At 33.5% G+C, this 24,281-nt stretch overlaps 3 protein-coding genes across 12 annotated transcripts; all 3 read right to left on the bottom strand.

Moving 5' to 3' along the window:
* Positions 1-1,573: 1,573 nt before the first annotated feature.
* Positions 1,574-3,939, bottom strand: LOC146934022 (small ribosomal subunit protein eS25y-like). Its single transcript, XM_085705854.1, has 3 exons — positions 3,145-3,939; positions 2,028-2,121; positions 1,574-1,900 (listed from the first exon to the last, which is right to left on the bottom strand). Exons 1-3 carry the CDS (start codon positions 3,465-3,467, stop codon positions 1,775-1,777), a joined length of 543 nt encoding a protein of 180 aa, XP_085561980.1. The 5' UTR covers positions 3,468-3,939; the 3' UTR covers positions 1,574-1,774.
* A 2,981-nt stretch (positions 3,940-6,920) lies between these two features.
* APC3 (Mitochondrial substrate carrier family protein) lies at positions 6,921-11,465 on the bottom strand. The gene is made up of 5 exons (XM_085705855.1): positions 11,186-11,465; positions 10,437-10,977; positions 8,268-9,050; positions 8,051-8,141; positions 6,921-7,521 (listed from the first exon to the last, which is right to left on the bottom strand). Exons 2-5 carry the CDS (start codon positions 10,885-10,887, stop codon positions 7,329-7,331), a joined length of 1,518 nt encoding a protein of 505 aa, XP_085561981.1. The 5' UTR covers positions 10,888-10,977; positions 11,186-11,465; the 3' UTR covers positions 6,921-7,328.
* Positions 11,466-16,566: 5,101 nt separating this feature from the next.
* On the bottom strand, positions 16,567-24,165 carry LOC146934024 (aminoaldehyde dehydrogenase 2, peroxisomal-like). Of its 10 annotated transcripts, XR_015007637.1 has the most exons (18): positions 23,972-24,164; positions 23,845-23,868; positions 23,681-23,704; positions 22,697-23,554; positions 22,292-22,439; positions 22,096-22,183; positions 21,907-22,004; positions 21,700-21,789; positions 21,364-21,477; positions 20,878-20,955; positions 20,636-20,778; positions 20,475-20,535; positions 20,283-20,389; positions 19,712-19,772; positions 18,318-18,473; positions 17,999-18,240; positions 17,519-17,765; positions 16,567-17,124 (listed from the first exon to the last, which is right to left on the bottom strand). XR_015007637.1 is itself a non-coding variant. In XM_085705858.1 (14 exons), coding segments are annotated over exons 8-13 (474 nt in total). In that variant the 5' UTR covers positions 21,448-21,477; positions 21,700-22,004; positions 22,096-22,183; positions 22,292-22,439; positions 22,697-23,554; positions 23,681-23,704; positions 23,845-23,868; positions 23,972-24,161; the 3' UTR covers positions 19,504-19,772; positions 20,155-20,200. The 10 variants fall into 10 exon arrangements, 3 of the variants coding, with proteins under 3 accessions (XP_085561982.1, XP_085561984.1, XP_085561983.1); XR_015007638.1 differs by lacking the exon at positions 21,700-21,789 and having other exon boundaries at positions 23,972-24,165; XR_015007636.1 differs by having other exon boundaries at positions 21,700-22,004; positions 22,292-22,381.
* Between the last annotated feature and the right edge of the window lie 116 nt (positions 24,166-24,281).

The raw sequence follows: 24,281 nt of genomic DNA on the forward strand, positions 1-24,281 counted from the left end.
CTTGGTGGGTTTTCAATCATTTAACCAGTGTTATTAGGTATTAAGTCAGCAAACTATGCAGGGAAATCAAATGAGGCAAAAATAAACACTGAAGGTTGTAATAGGAGGAGTACTTTGATATCCTTGCCTGGTTTAAAACGCTCTGTGGTAGTGATTTTTATTCCTTATATCCTTTCTTTGTTGTATCTTCTTTGCCTCTTACATTGTTTTTCTATGTTCATAATAATACTTCCATTCCATGTGCTAGTTTGGAAGGTCTACTTCAGCTGTTGGAGTCACCAAGAGCTGCACATCTGAGGCATCATTGTAATTCTCAACCTATGTAGCACCGACATTTCAAATAAAAGGAGCATTCTATATCTGACATGTGTCAGTCTTTGATATCAACGCGACCACACGAATTGAAACTTTCCTGCTGATTGAAATCGATTGGTAAGTGGTAACCCTTCATTTATCTTTTGTTCCATATCCCAATTGAAACTTTTTTCCTTTCAATTTCTTTTTATTGCTTTCTAGATCCAACAATGTGTTGCATGATAATCTTTATTATGTTTTCCATTTGTTGTTATTTTGAAGTTTCAACTATAACGGCTTCAAAGCGCATCGTGAAGGAGCTAAATGATTTTTAGAAGGACCCTTCATTATCATGTAGTACAAATTATCTTCTAGATCTAGTTCCCTTTTTTTATTTTCCCTTTTTCTTATTTGTGCTGGGTTAAAAAAATTAAAGTTTAATTTTTATTATTAAAGTTTGAAGTGTAACAAGCCACTCTTATATTGGTTGTTGATTATTAAACAGGGAACATAATAATAAGACATGATTCTAGTGAAATTGGTCCTGCAATGTGTGACTTTAATCAATCTCGTTTTAAAAAGAACATTGTATTATTATCATGCAGGACTGAAAAACAAGTAGCGATGGTGAATCTAGAACGATTGAAAAAATAGGAAGCAAAAACAAACCAAAGAATAAGTGACAAGGAGCAGAAAGTGGTAAGGGTAATGTTTGAGTTATTGGCTGTGAATTCAAATAAGCGATGAAAGGGTCTGTCATGTGTGGTGAAATTAAGCATTATTAGATTGTGTGTGTATGTAGACATGATTTTGGGTTAAGTAAGGATGTGAATAAGAGTTTTCAAGTAGCTCCTGGTTTTGGTCGATTTGATATTATTAGATTCTTTATAGTTGGCATCCTTTCTGCTTGAGATTATGTTTTTGACATCCTTTCTGCTCTAATGTAAGTTTATATTAACAGTGTAATTTGGAACGGCTGAGAGCGGAGGGAGTGAGGCTGAGTTGTTTGCGGCATGCTGTTATTCGTGTAACTTCTTTCACGGGGGCTGTGCTGTTTTTTGAGACGAAAATTAGAGATGAAAATCAGTCTCAAAGTTCAATGTAATGTTAACTATTACTGTTATTTTGTAAGCAATATTCTTGACAATTTATTGCAACAATATGTCAAAGGCATTATTATACACAATAAGAACTCTTTTTATGACATTCTCTACCTATTTCCCCTTTTGACAATGTAGATACTTATTTTTTTGCTCTGTGATGATGTCTATATCTGCCCAACAAAACAAAACCAAATCAGTTTCACACGCATCACCTTTCAAAGGCAAGAAGCACATACTTAATTTCGCAAACCCACAAGCCACTCGCATATAATTTATTTTATGGTTCTTGCACAAAAAACACCATTAAAATCTTGATTTTTATGTTTCTTGCACAATCGCAGATTTTTATGGTTCTTGCCCCTCGTCCTAGCCTTCGCCTAATAATAATAATCAACCGTCGTTTCATCATCAAAGTTGCACCCATACAACGAAGTGTAGATGTCTTCGACATCTTCATCCGAGGAACATAGAACACTCTCTGAACAAGGGTTATTGCCCAAGTCCTGTATAATATAAAATGCAAAATAACTTAGTAATTGACAAACCTCGGAGCAGAATTACCCTATGGTTTTCGATAATATCTTCAACTTCAAAAATAATTTACACAATAATGTAATGACTTCAACATACCTCTGAACTTTCCCCAGTAATGTTGCTTTCCCCAGCTATGTTGCTTAAATTTGGAATTACGAAAATTTCTAGGATTTCATGAATATCCATTTTCCTGTTCATAATACATACATATATTGAATTAATCACAAGCACTCACAAAACAAACTCAGAAAACAAAACAAGGCAGTAACACAGACAACACAAACTTGGATATTTTTTCTTTCATTCTTTCAATATGCTATAATCTTTCTATACCCCACCTCTATATTGAATTAAACCCCACCTCTTTCTATACACGTCAATCAAATTATAACATCTAACTTCATTTCTTTCCTCTTTTCAAAATTTCACTAAGGGATGCAGGAAATTGGACAAGACATATTCACCGAAACCCACACTTCATTTTTATCAACAAAATTGCAGGAACCAAAGACATACATAATTACATAACAAAACTAGTAGAAACCAAACACAATCACTTCCAGGATGTCACGCACGACCGTGCCATATAAGAGCACGACCGTGTGCATGAAAATAAACAAAAATAAATTCTCTTCCAGTGAGTTTACGCACGGTCGTTCCAACATTATGCACGACCGTGCGCGACTGCAGACCAACATTTCTGACTGTCGTGCAACCAGTGTTGGTTTCTTAGCCTCTTTTATTGACCAAAATTTATCTATATAAAAAAAAAAGTTTCTTTCAGTTATGGTTTCTCAGCCTCTTTTATTGGCCAACAACACTAGTATTCAACAACCATATAGCATAATAAAACCTTTAAGTTGAAAGATTTCAGAAATCAACCAAGAGATTTAATGAATCCAGATCTATAAACCACACTAAGCTGCAATCTCCAAACTTCAAAAGAAAATGAAATAATATTGAACAATTTTGTTGATGAAGAATTGAAGTTAATGGGTAGTTTTTTTTTCCCAAAAATTAAACTTGTCATCATTAATTTAAAACAAAATTTCAACAACTGTCTTCAACAAAATGACAAAAACATGAAAACCAAACACATCCTCATAATAATGTTGTCTCTAAACAAAATCAGGAAAATAAAAAACACCTCAAAACCGCCTATGTATTAGTGGCTCTAGTGTAAATCTGCTGACTAGAATGAGCAGACACCAACCTAACCAAACCTCTTGCCATCAAATCTTTGATTGCACGACGTGCCAAAGATCCATTAATCCTGAGACGATCAGAGAGGACTGAAGGAGTGATGAGTTTGTATTTAGGAGCTTCAGTGAGAAGCTTATCATAGGTACCTTGATCAAACAAAACCATGTTGTTAACCTTTTCCTTTTGTTTACCTTTGCTCCATTTCTTCTTCTTTTGCTTTCCTCCTCCTGATTTCGCTGGCTTTGATGACGGTGGTGGTGCCTTATCCTTCTTCGGTGCCATTAGGGTTTGGAGTTGATAGTTAATGGGTAGGTTGATGGTGATGAAGAACATGGGTAGTGATGAAGATGAAGAAAAGTGTTAAGCATGAAGGAAAAAGGGAAAGATAGCTCAAGTGAGATTCAAACCGTAACTCAGGTGTTAGTGAAGTGTGAATTACTACTCTCCATGTTTCAATTTTAGTAGGGGGTATACAATTAATTGCTGATAACTGGTGATTTTTTAGGGAGTGTGAGCAGCAAAAACAATAAAAGGAATATCTTACAATATAATATGAAACATTAAAATATTCCAGCAGGTAAAAAGTGATTTTTTTACCGCCAGCTGTCCTTAATTTCCTCCCTTGTGCATGTGCACAACTCTTTTGCTTGTGCAGGCTAAATGCCACCGTGTGTTAGTTGAAAATCATGCACAATTAACATAACTTTTCTTTTGTTATTATAATAACTTTTAGAAAAATATATCACGTTTATTTAATTACCTTCTTGCATATTCGTACGTTCAAACCAAAGTGGTGCCATCAAAACTGTAAAGGAGAAAGTGCATGAATATGACACCAAGCAAATATCTCTGATTTGCAAATTCTATATGTGGAACAAAACAAGCAAACCCATGTCATTTCTTCAAAGCATTTTGTAAAAGCTTTCCTCACATTCCATAATTAATAATATAGCCTGTAATCATAAAAGCAAACTCAAGACTCAAAAGAAAGCAGAGGATTATATTAATGTGTAGAAAATAAAATTATTCCAAAGCATGCTTAAAGCATCCACTTGCAATTAGGAGAAAGGAGTTGACGACCTAATTAGCTAAATTATTTTATCGTGAGAAGCTCCAATAATCGTTATCTCTCTCAGTAAGGAAAGATTGATATTCTAAATCAGGTTAATTTGAGCAACATTTTTTAATCATATGATGTAATAATCCTATACGTGTTCATTAAAAAAAGTTAAGTATTGGCTTTCTTTGGTTACGTACAATCACTTAAGTATTAAGCAAATCTCACTAAAGGTTAAAAAATCAGTGGTTATACTATATCCACTCATAAAGCATTTGACCCACCATCTCCATGGGGTACAAATTGGACGGTGCCAACATATATATTATCTTAAAATGCAATGTAAGTGCTTATCTACCACCCTCTCCCCTCTTTACACTTGGTTGTTTTGCCACTACAACTACTTTAACCAACTTTTCATATTATATCATCTATATATTCTCTTCTTTTTACCTGTTTTCCAATCCTTTCTAGCCCCTTGTTCTCCATATTTTTTTTTTAACGATAAACGATAATATTGTTAGTATTTGTTTGGTGAAAATTGAATCTTTAATCTCCTTATCACTAAACTTCTTTATTATTCAAGAGTCTGCCTCTCCCTCCCTCCTATAATATTAATGTTAAGCATAAGAATCATAATAAACTATATTGAATGACATAAATATACTTTAAAGTGTGGGAGGGATAAATAACTCAACTGATTTGAATTAAAGGATAAAGAAGTTTGAGGTCCTGGTTTATATCTTGGCAAGGAGTAAATATTTAATCTAACAAGTAAACTATTAACATTTGTTATTAAAAAAAACTTAAAAGTGTCGTCTACAGCTTAAAGTTTGGCAAAAACGTAAAAGTCTTGGAAGCTTCCACAATCGTATCAATCTGCAAGTGCTTTTGTTGTATCAAAAATCACAAAACAACTTTTCCTGCAGTTTAAAACCTTAAATGTAACTTGGATATTGCAAGCATTTTTGCAGATTTATCATTCTTGTTTTTACTGATGTTGAATTTGTGTTTGTATTTGATGTATTCTACTAATTTGAATAAACAAATATCGTTTTTTAGTTTTTTTTTTTATTTTAAAAAACTTACTCAAATCATCTTGCTTTTGAGAGACCTTTTGGAAATTAAATTTGAATATTGCAACTTCTTGTTTACTTTTATTTTTGGCAACTATTCTCTTGTCTGCTTTTTAAATTACCTAACAAGTTGGAAATGGATATATGATACATCTTTGCCTGCTAAGAGACACTATATATGCTTGAATGTCAGGGAAATGAAAACCCTCTCTTTGTTGATTGTTCTTCATTAAAATCTATATATAAGCTAAGCCAAGTAACGACCAGAATATGGAGGAAGAAGGAAATGAAGAGGATGAAGACAAATATGTTCAGTTCATGAACATTATGCTTCTCTCCTTCTGAAGAGAGGAGCATGAAATTAAAAGGCAATTCATCTAGGCTAAGGGAAGGCCAAGCCTTTCTTCCAGGTTCCATTCGTGATGCTACACCTGCACTGGTGATTAAGACAGCTACATCAAATCAAATAGAGTCTGCATTTTCATCTTAAATCAATCAATGTTTGTTTAGTGTTGTATCTCTTTCTGCTCATTCTTTAAACTAGTTAGTTTGAATGGTTAACTCAGAAACCATGCATGATATATATATATATATATCTAAATAAATAAAATCCAATAGATGTATGTGTCTGTTACGAAGGCAAGCAGCAGAAACTGAGATTGTAACTTGTATTGTAATATTTGCTGTTTTTGCTGCAAGCAATGAATAAAATGGTAAACAGTTTGTTGTCACATAGAAAACTTAACTGTTTTCCACTGTCAACATTTACCTTGTGCTGTAAACATGTCTGTTTGCTGTAAACATGTCTGTTGTCTGTTATTTTTGGAATTTGTGTAATGCGACATGTCCGTTTGTTTCGAAGTTACAAGCTCAAGTCAAGTGCTGACATAACATCTTCACTCTGCAGTAAGTCACGAACAATACTGGTACATAACTATATATCATATGTGAAGATGTATGTAAGCAGTGATACATGTACTGCATCCTAATTCCTAACAATATTACGACATTAATAACAAACCCAATTAACCCAACTAACTACCAACGTGATGTGAGGTTAAACACAGAAATGATACCATTATACATCGCACACCTAGTGCTACCACAAGTGAAAAACATACCAAAAGAAGATATTAAATGAAGACCTTGGAAAGAACTTCAAAATGTGTTTTGATATAATGTGAGTGTTCATTTCATAGTCTTGTTAGCCTGAAAAGATAATTAGATGTATTTATGCAAATTTTTCTGTCCAAACACCACACAAGACAGTATTACTTGGGCGTATGAGAATGCTGTGACTCATGAAATCCACATGGCTAGACAAGCAAGAGATCCTTTTTTCACATTTACAATGGGAGACAACGAAAACCCCAGACAAAAATCGAGTGTTTGGAACTATGGTGAAACTGTGTCCCAATCATGGAGCTTTAATCTCAACACGTGCATCAGGTATCTGGTTATCTACCACAGTTCCAAACACCTGGTCAGAGGTCTAAGCTCTAAGTATCGATACCAAACACATCAAGAATATCAATTTCCTTTTCGACTAATGTTTGGTATACATGCATCTAGAGTTAAACAGTAGATTCAACAAAAAATGTCAAAATCTGAAACTTCAGATCTAAACAAGTCAACTCGTAAGAATGTGTAACATTGTGCGAAAAATGACTCAACTTATTGTTGTTTCATAAACCTCATAAGAATGTCGTCCATCAATTCTATCCACCATTACAAAGCCATGCGCCAATCTGTATATATTTATGATATATTCACTTTTTAATATAAGACACTAATAGTGGGTAAAGTACATATCAAAATGGATAACACCTAATAACTTGATATATATAGAGTACTCAATCCTAATTTCTCAAACTTTTAGTTCAGATAAGCAAGGGGAAAAACTTTCTGACTACAAATTGTGTTTAAACACCCTCCTTGAAGAATCACTACTTGTAATAGTGCCTACAGGATTAGTTAATCTCTCTTTTTTCGTCACCATCAACATTTTAAGATGTCCTATATAACATTTGAAATCAGCTCTGGGCAGTAACTGTAACAACTCTAATCAAGATCTAAATTCTTCTTCATATTTTCATAAACCATGTAAGTAATACTTGCAGCCGGCACAACTTTGAGGAGATTTGGAATGAGTCCCTTGTAGAACCCTCGAAAGCCTTCGTCCTTAAGGGTTTTCCAAAAAACATCAGACATTCCCTTGTAAGCACTAGAAGTGTTGGTAGGTTGCGCCTGCAGCCTGAGAAGCATGGCAATGTAATGTAATTAAAGAACATACATTGTATAAATTCTAAAAGGTTAAATTTTATTTTGGATCCTTGAGTTGTTTTCAGGTTTTACTTTGGTCCCTTAAGTTTTTTTCGTTCCATTTTGGTCCCAAGTTACAAATGTTACAGATTTTTGTCCTTTCTTTCAGTTTTTCATTTGAGTCTGTCAAATGTTCCCATTTCTTGTGTTTCCTTCTTCTTCTTCTTGCTGGGTGAGGCTCCTAATCAACAAATTGTAGTGCCAAACATTTGACGGACTCAAATATGGAGACCAGGCAGGAAGGACCAAAATGTCTAACATTCGTAAATTAAGGGACCAAAGTGGAACAAAAAAAACTTAAGGACCAAAGGGAAACCTAAAATAACTAAAGGACATATAAGTGCAAGTTAGCCATTATAAAACTAGCTATCAAGAACAAAACCGATATCATCCCACACTCATTATTTGCTTTTGGGGCGAGAAGACCAGAGAAAAACATTACTTATGGCACAAAACAATACCTTGTACGAATAACCTGCAGTGGATAGACACAAGTAGCTCCAAGAGCTCCCGAAACTGTCCCACATCCAAGTTGTACTAGAGGACCAGGTTCTATGAAGAAGAAAAGAGCATAAAAAGGTTAAATATGCTAGAAGTGTCAATTTATCAATAAGAATATAAGGTGTACAAACGAAATTAAATAAGTTAAAGAGATCAAGAGTGGCAAAAATATCATACCATGGTCAGATATAATATATTTCTTGGATATATCTTTCAAGGTGTCATAAGCAGTGAGATCAATGCCTGCATAAGGAATCATACCAAGAAGAGATGGAACAAGGCCTCTATAGAAAGCCCGGGGTCCCTCTTGGATCCATATATCCTTTGTAAGGGTTCCTAGGTTCGGAGCCTTTCCACCTTCAGACGCACATGTCTGTAACCTAGTTTTGATAAGATCCAATGGATAGATAGCAATCTGTGCAATGGCACCAGCCATGCCACCTGCAAAAAGTCTTCCGGCAGTACCAATATCTGACTTGTTCCCTTGACTATCTCCAATTACATTTTTCAGCATTTCATAAGCATAAAACTTGATGGCGCTCTCAGGTGCAACCTTCACAACATTCAACCCATTACCTCGGAAAAACCCTAATAAACCGTCTCGTTGCCATATCTTCATTACTGCTGGCATAATGGATGCCTTTCCAGTCTGAATTTGTAAGACCACCTTTAGACGATCAAGAGGAGCAGTTGCTGTGCGAGAAGCAGCTCCTGCTATTCCCCCTGCAATAAAATATCTGCTCCTGTGCACATGCTTGCTGATGCCTTCAGGAATGACAGCTTGTTCTCCAATGTCTACAAGGCATACCCTCTCCCAATGTTGATATATATTTTCAAGGGTTGCTTCGTGAGGATAAAGAAGAAGAAAATCTCTCCATTCTTCAAAAGTGATAATTCCATTATTATCCTTATCAACATGCTCAACAAAGCGCGCAAGTTCAACCTCATCAATTTCAATCCCTGCAGCATCAAAGCTGGCTTTGGTTATGATAAATACTACAATGAGAAAATGAAACAAGGGAATGGAAAAATCTTCCACAAAAGGGAATACCACCTTAAAGACCTAGTATATAAATAATAATGCCTGAACATATTATCCCACACGATAAAGTAAGCAAGTAATTGAGTAAACATATATAGAATCCACCATCAAAGATTGAAGTCGAATCGGCCTTCACAAGTCCCACGGCCCACACACCATACAAATTCATAGAGTTATTTACAAATTTCCTTTGAAATTTTTTCTATAAGCAACACAACATCCTCAAAAGAAACATGCATTCACAAGGTTTACCAAAGCTATGAATGACTACAGAACCTCTGCAGTCTCTCAACATTTGTTCATGCATGATATATATGAGTTATAACTATGGCTACGAATGACCTCTCAAGCAGCGCATTTCTAGCTTATTTGTGTCAAAGATGCGGCGCTGGATCAATGCTTGAAAATCGGTCAAAACTTTGGCACCGATCAACGTCACCACCTTCAAGTAGAAGTTCATGGTCCGTACAGAAGAGGCAGTGACTTGATCGATGTTATTAATTTAATAAAAACAAGAGAAAACGGATATAGGTTGTGTTTTGATGCTCTACTGTTCATTTTCCTTGTTTTTTACTGAACCGGCACCGATTGGATCACTGTTTCAATTGTATGTACAAGTAATACATGAGTTTCTCATCTTATGGGGAGAGGCACCGATTGTTGTATTGTTTCGTACAAATCCAAGCATCAATCCACCATATGAGATATTTTCCCATTTTAGAAGGAACCTTTGTGAAACTCAATCTCATTTAGAAAAGGTTGCGTAGAATCTACAAATACTTATATACAACTACAATCTAAGTTTCTTCGAGCAAGGTTACAGTTACAGCAGCCACAATCATAGGCAATGCAAGTTTGAGTTAAAGAGCAACATCAAATATCAACATTTCTTGTCCCACTCAAGGAAAAGTAACAAGCCAACAACCAACAACATACTAACATCAAAAAAAGGAATAAGCATGCAATGGATGAAAGAGACAACAATACCACCCCCCAACCAATATTAATGTTTACTATAGCTTGTTCAAAAAAAAAATTTACTATAGTGATAATTATACTTAGCCTCCCTGTTTGTTATAAAATATGTAGCGCTGACACTTCTGATTGAAGGCGTGTTTGGTGTCTGACATGTGTCCATGTCTATCACGGACAGTGACACATGCGATTACTTCAATTATGCCATTTTTTAAAATTATAACCGGTGTGTCAGTGTCGTGTCCGGTGTATGAGCTTCATAGGTCAGATGAAAAAACATAATTAACAAAGTAAGTGACATAATTAACAAGAGGGGGCTAAAAGAATACCAGCCTTGACAAGAGCATCCCAAAGTTCTTCAGGAAGAATACAACCATTATGTTCAACATCAATAGCTTGAAAAATTCTATAAAGTTCAAGTTCTTTATCATCCATATACCGTCTAAAATCATGATAATCAATTCTCCCATCTCTATCAGCATCACAAATCTTAAAAAGCTCCTTAGCATATTTATATTCAGGTGGAATCTGAAGTGCAGATAACCCTGCTTCAATGTGAGCATAATCCAAATACCCTTTGTTAGTAGCATCAAAGAAATTGAATAAACTCCGAATACGAACATCCCTTTCTTCCTTAGTCTCACGCAAAGCCAATAGAACATGATCCATTGAAATTGAACCGGGTTTTTTACCACGGCCGTGATCGGTGGTCGGAGAAGTCGCCGGAGATGATTTGGGTTTGGAGAAACCCACGTGGTCCATGTCTATGGCCCCAGACATGTGTTTTATGCTGTGTTCGGGGTTTCAAAATTTGGGAATTTTGAAAACCCAGTGAAGCATTTGAATTTGAAGAAGTGGAAGATTTTAGATCTGAAGAGAGAAAAAATGTGGGATTAGATGGGTCAAAATCTTGAAGTTATAAAACCGCCGCAAGTGAAAAAAAATAGACTAGTAACATAACATTGAATTGAAAAATAAGTCAAAGGAGAGAAGAATAATAAAATAATGTAAGATCAAAAGTGAATTTGATTAGACTAAAAACAGTGAAACGTAATTTAAGAGAAGAAGAAGAAGGTACCTGAAATTTGAAGAGAGGTGGTGACGACGGTTTCTATATGTTTGATTTATATATTAAAAATAAAATAAGGCAATGCGTTACGTTATGTTTGATGCGGAGTTACCGTAGAAAGAAAATGAGAGTAATTAAGAGAGGAGAGAGGTCCACATTGTGATCGAGGGAGCATGGAAAGTGCTTTTCTGATTTAAGGAAATATTTTATTGTGATTGTGATGTCTCTTTTTGGTAACAGCTACAGAAGAGAAGAAGAGGTATATTTTCGTTGGATATTCCTATCTATTCAACGTGGGAATAAACTAATAGCATCCACGGTGAAGAGACATTATTTTTTTTATTTTTTAATCATAGTACTTAATAGGTACTCAGTCACTCCAATGGAGATTCTTTATCAAAATGTTTAAATGGATTCACCAATAATTATTTATTAGTGAAAAGCAACTCAAATAATAATTATTTTATTAAAAAATGGTGTGAGATCCACTTAAAATTGGGGGTCTTAAGAAACCCCCAATTTTTTTCCCATAATAGTGATACATATTAGGTAACGGATCTTAAATGGTAAAGACCCTACCAATATGGGTGCTCTACGGTACTTCTTTTTTTTAAAAGCAAAAAACCAAGGTACTTGATACTCGGATTTCTTAATTATTAATACTCTAGAGTTCGATCATTAACCAGTGTGTATAAAAAATATTTGTTGAAAAAAGGCAACCTTAAAATGGATTTTAAATATTTTATCTTAAATTCCCACAAATTTTTTTTATCTTAAATGATTAATCTTTGCAGTTGCGTTCGAATGAAAATATTGTTTGAATTAAAATTGAACAAGATTTTGCAAACTTAAGTTTTAGGTTGATTTTGTAAAAAAGGAAAGAAAAAAAAAGTTTAAGAGAAATGCTAACAACACATATTTTAACACACTCAATTTGATTGGTTAAAACTCACATGGGTTCCACTAAATTTATATGGGATCCACATGATTTGATGAGACTACTGTGAATTTTAATCAATCAAAGAGAGTGTGTTGAAAAATGTGTGTTAAAATGTACTATGTTGTTAGCATTTCTCTTTTTGTAAAACTTAGAATCACGCTTAGTCACCCAAAAAAATGGGGACCAATTCCATCTTTCACTAGCAATGGTCCAAATGAAGCATGAACAAATCTCAACATGGAGTGTTCCAACATAGAGATTGACGACACCGTTAGAATTTAAACTTTGACCTAAAGAAGAGCACACTATTATGTCTCAACCTATGAGAGTTTAAAAAAACCAAGGTTTTGGCCTTTTGGATCGGATATGTAGTCTGTCTTAGATTTATTTTTATATTTGAGTTGCCATTTTTTAATAATATATGTCGAGATAGTAGAAGATTGTGTCAAGATGCTTAAATATAAATGACCGACTAATTTTTTTTTCCGATCTAATGGTTGGAGATTCTCATTTTAGAGTGAATAAGTAGACAATTCATGGTTAAAACCTCAATCTATGCATATATAATGTAATGTACCTAACAACTTAGCCAAGCTCACGAAGACAATGACCGACCATTTTTTTTTTGTCATGTAGCTTAGTGGTTAGAAATTGATTTTTAGGGGAATAAGTGAATTGTCTAGGATTCGAACTATGACCCCCTGCATATATTATGCATTGTTATCAACTAAGTTAAGTTCATGTGGATGATCAACCAACTTTATTACCCTTAACAGTGATAATTTGAATTTACTATACAAGAATTTCTTTTATTTATTGAATAATGAAAACAAAAAAAAAAACAATTAAAATCAGCTAAACTAACTAATAAAGATTGGTTGAATTGATAAGGATTCCGTTTATCCATCTATAAAAAAAATTGACAAAAGTTTACTCAGCTATAATGTAAGTTTAAAATCCTACTATCGATCTGAGGAACTTGTTGATAGACCATATGTACTTATTTTTGTAGGTATTTTTTGAACGTTGAGATTAACTTTGGTGAGCTTTTAAGATCTAACTAACCTAATATTTTTAATATATATGCATTATTCTTTTTAAAAAAATGGGTAGTGAACAAAAATATTTTGATTTATTGTTTTCTTGAAATTGCTCGCTCTCTTATAATAATTATTTATCAAAATCCAAATATTAATGAAGGGCAAAAGAGGAGTCTGAAGAGTGTTTATTTTAGGACATAAGTGTTTAAAAAGCTAATAAAAATATCTTTTTTTTTTTTTTTTAAGGATGTAAATGAAATATATTAAAGAAACTATCAGTCCTTCAAGCACAAATTGTGTCGGAAGGAGCTGAAAAATGTTAGTTACAATACAGTAAGGCTATAAACAGCCATAAAACAAAAACAGACATTACATGACAGTCTGTAAACAACATAAGGGGTTTTGTCTCCAAAAGGGATAGTCAAAAGTGAACATGATAAAGGTTGCTTTCAACCACCAATACGTTTGAAGTTTAACCCTTTCAAGAAGAGCTTCAAGGTGATCAATGTGATTTTGGAAAATTCTCCTGTTGCGGTCTTTCCATATAACAAATAAGACCGAAATCCATATAATAGCAAAAGCTATCATAGAGTTCTTTGAGAAACCTCCAAGAGCACAAAACTGATTAGCATGTGTATATAAATTGTCATGCAAAACAGTATCAAAACCAAGCCAATGTGATATCAAAAGCCAAAGCCGACCATAATGGTCACATTGAAAAAACAAATGGTCCCTTTCCTCCTCCTTACCACACAAGGCCACACAAGATACATTATTAGCCTCAAGAACATTCCTTTTGCACAGGTTGTCCTTTGTAGCAAGTCTATTCAGAAAGAGACGTCAAACAAAAATGTTAACCTTTAACGGAACCGCTTTAAACCATATAAATTGATTAAATTCTTCAGATATGTTGATATCGACCGCTGTTAAATAAGAATAAGCATATGATGTGTTCATTTTGTTTTGACAAAAAACATATGATGTGTTCATATAATATATTTTTTTTCCCCTAAAAAAATATAATAAATTTTTAATTTTTTTATAAGCTTTTAAGTGTTTTTTTTTTTGGCAAGATTATAAGCTCTTTAATAGTAACACGTTATATTTAAAGTTATTTGTCCAAATAACACATATAAAAGCATTCTTTTTCAAACAACACATTTACATATAGACTCTGTTTGGTAAAAACAAGCTATAAGCTAGCTGATAGCTGATAAGTTAGCTGATAGCTGAAAAAGCTAGTTGATAACTGATGACTGATAGCTGGTAGCTTATAGCTGAAAAGCTCACTTGTTAAAAATAATGTGTTTGGTAAAATTAGTTGTTGAAGTGGCTGATACATATAAAATGACATAAAAGGACATGTTTATTTATTTATTTTTTATAAATTATATACATCCAATTTTTTTTACTTAATTTATTTATTTTTAAATATTCAAATTACTTTCATCTCCAAAATGATAAATGTGTTTTATGTCTTTTTAAATATTCAAATTATTTTCATCTCCAAAATGATAAATGTGTTTTATGAATTCAATTAACTTTTTTATACTAAACATTTGCTTTACTATTTATTGTATATTTTATTTAAAATTATAATTATATTATATGAATTAATAGCAAGGTAATAAGAAAAGGAACAAACAAAATATAAAAAAAACTACAACATGAGAAATGGTAACCGTGTACTGATGTGGGTAGTTACGTTTTTTTTTAAAGAACTAGTTACAAACCCGTGCTTCGCACGGGGGTTAGCTACTTTTTTGACAAAATATTATATCGGACGGACAGATTGCGAAATGACAGATAATTATAAACAATAACACAATATTTAGAGTACTCCTGCATCACGGGTTAGAAAATGAAATGTTCAAAATGGCTTATCACGAGTAACAAATGAAAATATCAATGACTTTTTTTGTAGAGGGAGATACAAAGCAAGTTGCAGCGAAGACAACAATTGAGAAGGCTAAACGTGCATTGGAAAAGTAGTGGCTTTCAACAACTCAATAACTGTAAAGTTAATTTAGTAGAATAATTGTGAACTGTGTACTTGATCTGATCCACCACCCTTGCACTATGCAGAGTCAATATAACCTCGTGGGTACCCACTATACGAGTACTTGTGGATATTCAGGTATCCATGGGTACCCATGGAGTTTTGAATTTATTTATTTTTTGGTACAAATAAAAACTTTTTTTAATTACCAAAAAACTTCAACTTTTAAACATCCATATATAATCCGTTCAAAATTTCATAAATCATACCTACTAATATGGATACTATGTTTTCCATCATGGATCTATTTATGTTTTTGTTTTAAGCGACTAAATTTGATATAAGTGATCATTTTCTTCATTGATGCACTTTTATGAATGATCATCTTCCTTCTTCAAAAATTGAATTTCATGCTATGAAATTTTTCGACACATGAATGTATGAAATTACTTATCTGCAAATATTTTCTTAATCAGTACAATTCTCCTGGTGGACTTTAGTCATTCAGATATTAATCTTGATGAGTTGGGGAAGGATACAATCAAATCCGTGTCTGTGTCCATATAATAATGGGTAGTCAAATACCCGTTTATTATACCCGTGGATATCCGTTTAGCTACCCACTCCATGTCCGTGACGGATTTTACCCACGGGTACCCGTGGGTATGTGTATTTTTGTCACCCCAAGCAAAGGTAGATATTAACTGCAATTTAGTTCCACGTATATAAATCCTTTTACATGATCTACAACAAAGGTAGATATTAACTGTAATTTACTATCCAGTTCTTTCAAGTGAACAAACTTCTGCATCAGACAGATAGCTGAATGCCTCTCTACCTGATTTATATCATTTTGTCTTTCAGTTTCAACGTATATAAATCCTTTCACATGATCTATAGCAAAGGCAGATATTAACTACAATTTAGTATCGAGTCCTTTCAGGTGAATTATACGTACTTTTAAAAAACTTGTTTTAAAGGAGAAATGTTCAAATTACGGAATATCATTCTTCGTAAATTTGATAACGAAGGTCGCATAATCCAAATATTTGTGATGCATGGTCTAAGGCATGGGGTTCAGTAACGTATTTTGTAAAAAAAATTGTTTATAAAGTAAATTAATATTGTATATAGCACAATCTTACAATATTTAAGTTCTAAATAATTGGAATCAATATTGGTTAATACTGTATTATTCAATCGAGCTTAATTTTTATCACCAGGTAGTGATACTATCTAATATGTTTATGAACTGTAATTTTACTTTTTGATAATGCCAAGGATAACGGTATAAATTTAATATTTGTAAAGTTTTAAATTATATTGTAATAGACCTTAATCAATAATTGAATATTTAATCACCTTTGAAAAGTTCGATTATCACCATATTGTGTTTTTTTTTCTTCCTCAATTATTCCTTAGTTGAAATGATTAATATTTCAGATTAATGTATCCACCATATAATTCTTACAATATAATTTGATGCTTCAGACTTCAGAGTAATCTACACATGGCTGTGCTGTTATAATATTATAACAGCTATTTCACTTCTAGAGTGGCTATTTCTATGTGCTTTTCTGAAGGATAGCCTGCTGGAGATATCTTAGCAAGTTTTTTGACACCCTCCATATGCTGCTTGTTAGCAGCTTCTGCAGACCTCATACTCATGTTTTTTTCTTCATTGCGAATTTCAAGCTCTTTGGAATTAATTTCTCTCTCACATTATTCTACGGTGTTCCTTTAATGCTCAATCTCAGCCTCAACATGAGCTTTTTCTTCACTTAGTTTGACCAGCATGTTAGAGATTATCAGCAGCAGACCTGAGAAGTTATTCACTTATTCTCAGTAATGCAAACTTGCCAAGCTTTCAACGCCATATACTATTATACCAATCACATTCCACGCCATACCCTCTCTTCAGAATAACTTCTGGAGCAATATAATCGAGTGTTCCAACCGTAGAATAGGTCTGCAATATCACAAAGATAGAAAAGCTTAAAATGTCATTAATGATGAATCTAAGTAGAGCAGCCATACAATCAAAAGAGAGAATAGTCTTTAAAGGATAAAATATAAAGCAATAACCCAAATTGATATATGATGTAAATGATGCTAGACTCGTACTAACCAAACAAAAATATCACGAAAGAACCGAAGTCCAAACATAACGAAAGAATAATGACTGAATTTTTATTATAACTGAAAAAAGGTGTAGGCCGCTTTGAATAAAGTAATCATACTTGTTTATGAATACGTTTTGTGAGTACTCATGTGTTGTGAGTCTCGCCGTTTTATAATAAAGTTTGCTATGTTAAAAAAAAAAATCATGCTTATTTATGAATGTGTTTATTTGAGAGACTTACCAGCATTCTGCTGCGATTTTTCCGCGAATGCTCCAGTTGCTGTTGTTGTGATTGGTTAGGAGATAAAGCAAGTTCATCACTTTGAAGGACTCCACTTATGTTAACTCCATTAGATAAGTCTTTTTCCTGAAGGTTACTGCAGTCTTTTTCCTGAAGGTTACTGCAGTCTAGCGGCTTACATAATCCAAAATCTGATAATTTCACGTGACCATTTCTATCCAGAAGCAAGTTGTCGGGCATGATATCTCTGTAAAATGCAATTAATCAGAATATTAAATATTTCTTGATTAACATGAATACCTCTGAATGATCGGTATTCAAGATCCATGTCGTAAAGTTAAGTACCCTACAATCTAACACTGATAATTCCAAAACAATAGTGATTTCGTTGAAAATAACGGTTTGTCAAAACTCAGTTAAGCTACAATCTTATACTAAATAGGATTTCGCAAAACAATAGTGATTACAGATTAAGCGCACCTATGAATATAATTATGTTTATGAATAGACTCTATGGCTAGCACAGTCTCCCCGATATAGAATTTAGCTTCATCTTCAGTCAGTACTTCATTCCGCATCAGCAACGTCATCATATCTCCACCGGGTAGATACTCCATTATGAGATATAAATACTCGTCATCTTGAAAGGAACAGTAAAGTTTTACAATGCAATTGCTATCAACTTCTGCAAGAAGGTTCCTTTCAGATTTGATATATTCAACCTAATCAAAAACATAAAAGCACCTGATAAGTAAAAGAAAATAATATTTGCTCAATCTAACACTGATAATTCCAATACCTGTCCTCTACTAAGCATCTCTGATTTAACTCACGGTTTTCGCAAGTTTCGTCATTACTGTTATCTCAGTTCCATTATTTAACTCTTTCGCAATGTGAAACTCCGGAGGGAAAAGAAAGACATCTTTTTTTTCATGTGCATGATCTCTGATCAAATCTGTCATACAATGTGCATTGAATAGGATCCACCAGGAAAATAAGTTCAATAACTTAAACAGACTATTCTTTTGCATGGTAACAGACAATTCTTACGAAAAGCATTCAATGTATTGTGCTGATTCTGAACTTAAACAATGTCCTAGAGAGCTTACTGAAATAAGCTATGAGTTATATTCATAAGCTATACTTGAGGAGCTTAGGAAAATGAGTTAGAAAAAGGCTATGGACATGTCATAAATTGTTTTCATAAGCTCTTACAAACAGTATCACAAGTGCATACACAAGTAGATAATCTCAAATAAACCAATCCAAATAAGCCCTTAAACACAACATATAACCCCATTCTCCTTCCATCCTTTACCAAATGGTCAAAATAAATTAACTAAGATAGAGAGATTAAACTATTCATACCCTGCAGTTATCCCTAAACTGTTTCCAACATATATTTTCTATATATTTGAGTTTGATCAAGGCATCCAGGAAAAAACACATTTCTTTCCAATGAATTTTACTAATATTTTACAATTTCATCACTTTTCCCTTTTTTCTAATGTCTACCTAATCAGAAATTGTATATGACCACATCAAAGTTTTTCATCTCCCATATCTCTTTGCAATCAGGACTACTATGTCTAGTCTAAACATTCAAATTTAACAAACAGCATGTTATATATGTTTTTGGCTCCATGCCATAAATATTTCATCAAATTACCCTATAAGAGTCAAGGTTCATGTTGTACCTAGATAGTAATTGTAAAGTTCAATATGGACATAGAAGCTAAACACACATAAGAAGCAAAACTAATTGAGTGGGAAAAAGCTTAATAAAATTAAAGTACCATAGGGAAAGAAACTAAATGGACCATTTTCTTTGTGTTGCTTAACTTAATAGTCTTTATTTTTACACTCACAACCCCTCATAGAACTCAATGACCTACTTATTGCGGCCATTCAGAATAGACTTCAACGGAATCATAGTAGGAAAGATAATAGAGTTGATAGAAGTCTGTCATAATGGCGTTCAAAAATTGAAGCATGATGGTTAGGCTAGCATAAAACCAAATCAAATAAACACACTACCGGCATAAACTTGAGTGCAACCAGTTCCATTGTTTTACAGAGACATTATAAATATATGCCTTCCCACCTTAGGATCATAGTCATAATTTGGTATTACCCAACCCTTATTCATGTTAGTTTTTAGATACATATCATAGTTTTGCAGGAGGTTGGTACCATCCCCATGGTTCATCAGAGATGTACTGAGTCACTTGCTTCACGCTCAAGTAATTGTCCCCTGTTAAAAATATTAAACAAAATCAGACTCAAGGTCAAATAAGACAGGTTTAGCAAAATTGTTTATTTCCCACGCCAGATCTGACATTAATACAGGTTTAGGTATGTAGTCTCTACAGCGATTGTGTAACAGTTAATTGTCTACCCAATCCAACTATCCCTTTATGCCAAATTCAGACCAAGGAAACATGCAAATGTGTCGACACATGTTAATCCCTATCATGTATAATTCCAATTTTACCATGCAAGGAATGCACCAGTGCCATGATCCGTTCATAGCTTTATTGACTGTTAAATTGAATTTAGAAGTACAGTATCTGATGATCACTACACTGTCAGCAGGGAATGTACTACATTTAACAATCCACAGACTTAGACTTCACCTTATAATTATGGGTTTCTTTTGCATATTAAGAAGCTGCGATCACCTCTTCATCCAGAGAAAAATAAATAAAAAGATAGGCATTTAAGGAGACTTTCACATTAGCTAATTTAGTAAATAGAGTCATACCATTCTCCTAGTTCACGGCCAAAACCACTACGTTTAATGCCTCCCCATGGCGCTTGAGTGAAGCATGGCTGACAACAATTGACCCATACTATTCCGGCCTTAAATGCCTGCATCAGAGCAAGATAAACTATTCAATTGCAACAACAATCCAATTATTTAGTTGTTTTCTTGATGACCTATAATCAGTCTCACCTTAGTTACACGCTCACATCTTTCTAGATCATTTGATATTACAGCAGCACCTAAGCCATAGCTGTAGAGGACCAAAGTATATAACTTAGATACCATTCCACAAATGACCGGAAAAGAGTATACAGATGAAGTCAACGTTAGTTCGCAGAAAACTGACTCACATAGTGTCATTTGCTAGATCAATAGCTTCTTCCTCGGTGCTAAACGTTTTTACACACAGAACAGGTCCAAATACTTCTTCTTTCCAAATTTGCATGGAAGTAGTCACATCAGTTATGATGGTTGGTTCAACAAAGAATCCTTTCTTTAGATGTTGCCATTGCATTTGCAAAACATAATCAATTATCATGGAAAATGCAGAAATACCTAACTGAACACACTTGCACAGAAAGCATAATCATACCTCTGGTCGAGACCCACCAGTCAAAATTGTCGCACCCTCACTCTTAGCGTTCGAGACAAACTTCAATATTTTTTCGTACTGAACCATATAATGTGAATACAGAATATTAGATATCATATAATCATTGTTCCAGACAAATATGTTTAGAATCAGTGAACTATTTTTAGTTGCCTGACCAGAAAGAAAACTACATTATGTGGACATATACAATTGTTTGAAGAAGATTCCTTCTTCCTTCTCATAAATTATACATACAAGTTAAAACCAACCAGCCAATAGTGCTTCTCAGGAAGCTTTATACCAGTCCATGGTACAAGCAAATTGACATATTTCATTACAATATCATATTTACCAATACATTTTCATTGAATATGAAGAAGCAATTTAAACATACAAAAGCATAACCGTCCTTTACTTTACAAAGTTCAGAATATAAGTTAAGTATAAAGCATATACATTGTACAGAAATGAGAAATGAAAATATACCTGCCCTTCACTAACAACAGGTCCTAGCCTGCAACCTTCTTCCAAGGGATCTGAAATTTTGATGTTTTTGATCCATTTCATCATCCTATTCAAAAATTATGTTGCTATACTTTCCTGAAATAATAAGAGTATCTTAGCTTATCAGTTTTTGAAGATGAATGCCGACAAAATCCCAACTACCAATTTGTCTGACAAAGTTCTAGCTCAATTGAAGTTAGCACGATCAGTCCCATATACGCAGACAAAAGAAAAAATGCAAATGGAAGTTACAATTACTTGTTTAATGAGCTAGCACAAAAGTTTACGGAAGGAGTGGGATCAATCTATTATACTTACATGTACAATAAGACGGGAAGCTGCACTGCATATCTGACCATATTCAAAATGTAGAACCATAGTTTCAAGCAACTCTGACTAATGCATAAACTACAGAATTTTTACATCTTTACATGACAGAAACTCACAATCAAAGTAAATATTCACTCAAAGGGAAATTCCAACCATTATGTTGAATTATTTGAGCAAAGTTTGCAACACCCTTACTCTGCTGAATACATGAGAAGACTTATAAAATATTGCTTCAATTCATGCACGGAATCTGGAATGGCGTCAATGGCGATTTTCAGAACATTATAACAAACCTGTCATAAAAAAGAATTATGATATTGCGTCACTATAGATAGATGTTGAGGTGATTGGAAAAAGTATAGTAGAGAAGATGTATATACTTACATCGATCAGTCTCGATACAATAACATAATCTAACTCTTCTATAAACATCCATCAACATAAGCAAAGATGATAGTGACTGTTCACAAGCCTGACAAAGAGCTTAACTCTATGAAAACAACAAACCACAAATATTTATCTCACTCAAACATAATCATAAACTACCCAAGAGGTGCGTTCTACAACTAAAGGAACTCACCTTAAACATTTTTTTTAAAGTCTCGACGCTGCTTACGTCCCATTTCAGCTCCTGCTATGCCCCATAAGCACTTTTCTCAAAACAGCTTAACTGCAGCTTAAACTTCAAAATCGCTTATTTTGCAATTTTCATGCCAAAACCTGTATAGCTTTTTCTGCAGATTTTCAGCACTACAGTCCAACTTCTAATGTGTTTTCTGAATTCATTATTGATCCAAATCGTACAAAATTTATATCTAAACTGTAGGGAATTGAGGGTAGAATCTTAAAATCCACAAACATTTCATCAACTATCTCAGTGCACATGATATACATAATCACACAATAATATAGGCTACTCATTTCACTAATATACATAAACAATCCTTCTCTATCTAATCAAATTCAAGTTTAATAGAGAACTTACCACAACCTTCTGAATCAGATTAAGCTTATCTCCAGCTCATAGTTTCTACCTTCTGCAAAACTTCAATTTCTCTACTCAACTCTCCAAAATCCAGCTTTTACCCAAACTTTCAGTAATCCTTTTTCTGCAAATTTCTTGTTTCTATTGCCAAACCAAATCACAATGGATAAATATTCACACATACCTACCTACTCTTCCAGCAGAACAACCAAAATCACAAAAAAGAAAAGATATCAACATTCACTATAAAAAAAAAAAATAACAAAATCACAGAAAAATCAAAAAATCACAGAAAAATCAAAGCCTTCAATTGAATCTCTGGTTACTCATCAAACCCTTTAACCCTTCAATTTAACTCTACTGTTCCTTAATCAATTACCAAAATCGCAGAAAGAGAGAAAAAAATACTGAATAAACAAAAACAGCTAAATCCATAACATGCATGTATAATTTATGCAGCAAACTTGTTTTCAATACTTTTGAAGCAAAGCTGATCCCAAATTTTGTACCAAACACTACCATCATAATCTCATTCTAAGACAGTCCTTATACACCAATGATTTATCCAAACAACATCTTTCACCCAAATCTCGTATGAACAAACTATATCAGTTCTGGAACCAAAAATTCAAAACAACAAATCACAAAGAAAAGCCATAAGGTTACTTGGTCTCAAAGTCACCAACCACATCACAATTACTTAAGCTTTTCAACAGATTGTTTCACTACTCAAACACAGACCCAAAATCACAAACAGAGAAAATCACACAGAAAAAAGACACAAATATCAACAATTAACTGATATAAACAACACCAACTACCAAAATCAGAAAACCTTATGCTAGATAACCAACAAACCTGCAAAAAAGTTGAAAATATAGTCAGTTCAAACCCAAAATCACATAAGATCAAAAACAGAACAGAGCAATTAACAAAATTGAACAAAACCAGAACATGCAAAACAATCAAAAACACAACACAAACCTCTGAGCTCAATAACAAAGAAACCTGGAATAACAGGGAACAAAAAAAACAAAATCAAAGCACAAAAAAACCAACAAAACACAAAATCAGAACACAAAGACAACAAAATCATAAAAATTGAACCACAAAAGAACATGCAAAGCAATAACAAACAAAACACAAACCTTTGAGCTTGATATCAACCGAACCTGAGGAAGAACATCAATTAAAACCTCATAACAGAACAAAATCACAAAAAAAAAAAGAAGAAAACAAAGACATGCAATGAATAACAGGGAACCGAACCAGAACCTGGAATGGACAATGAAGAAGGAACCGGACTCAAGTTAGCAAAAGCATGAATGAAATAGTTGGAAGTAGTTGGAAGGAAAGCATGAAAGAGTGGGAATGAACAAAATCAAACCGTACCACAACATATATATATGGGTGAGATAGCAATTAACCAATTTACGAAAATACCCCTCCAAGGGCAAAATTGTAAAAAATACAGACATTCATTTTCCTATCTAGGTTAGTAGAAAAGTGGGTGGTTACATATAAATGTGGGTAGTTTTTTATTAAAAAATAAATAAAATTAAATTAATAAGGGTAAAATTGGAAG

This window comes from Medicago sativa, chromosome 4 (assembly GCF_051527215.1).
Source record: "Medicago sativa cultivar Bolivia chromosome 4, Bolivia_mono, whole genome shotgun sequence".
In the NCBI taxonomy this organism is placed as follows: Eukaryota; Viridiplantae; Streptophyta; class Magnoliopsida; order Fabales; family Fabaceae; genus Medicago; species Medicago sativa.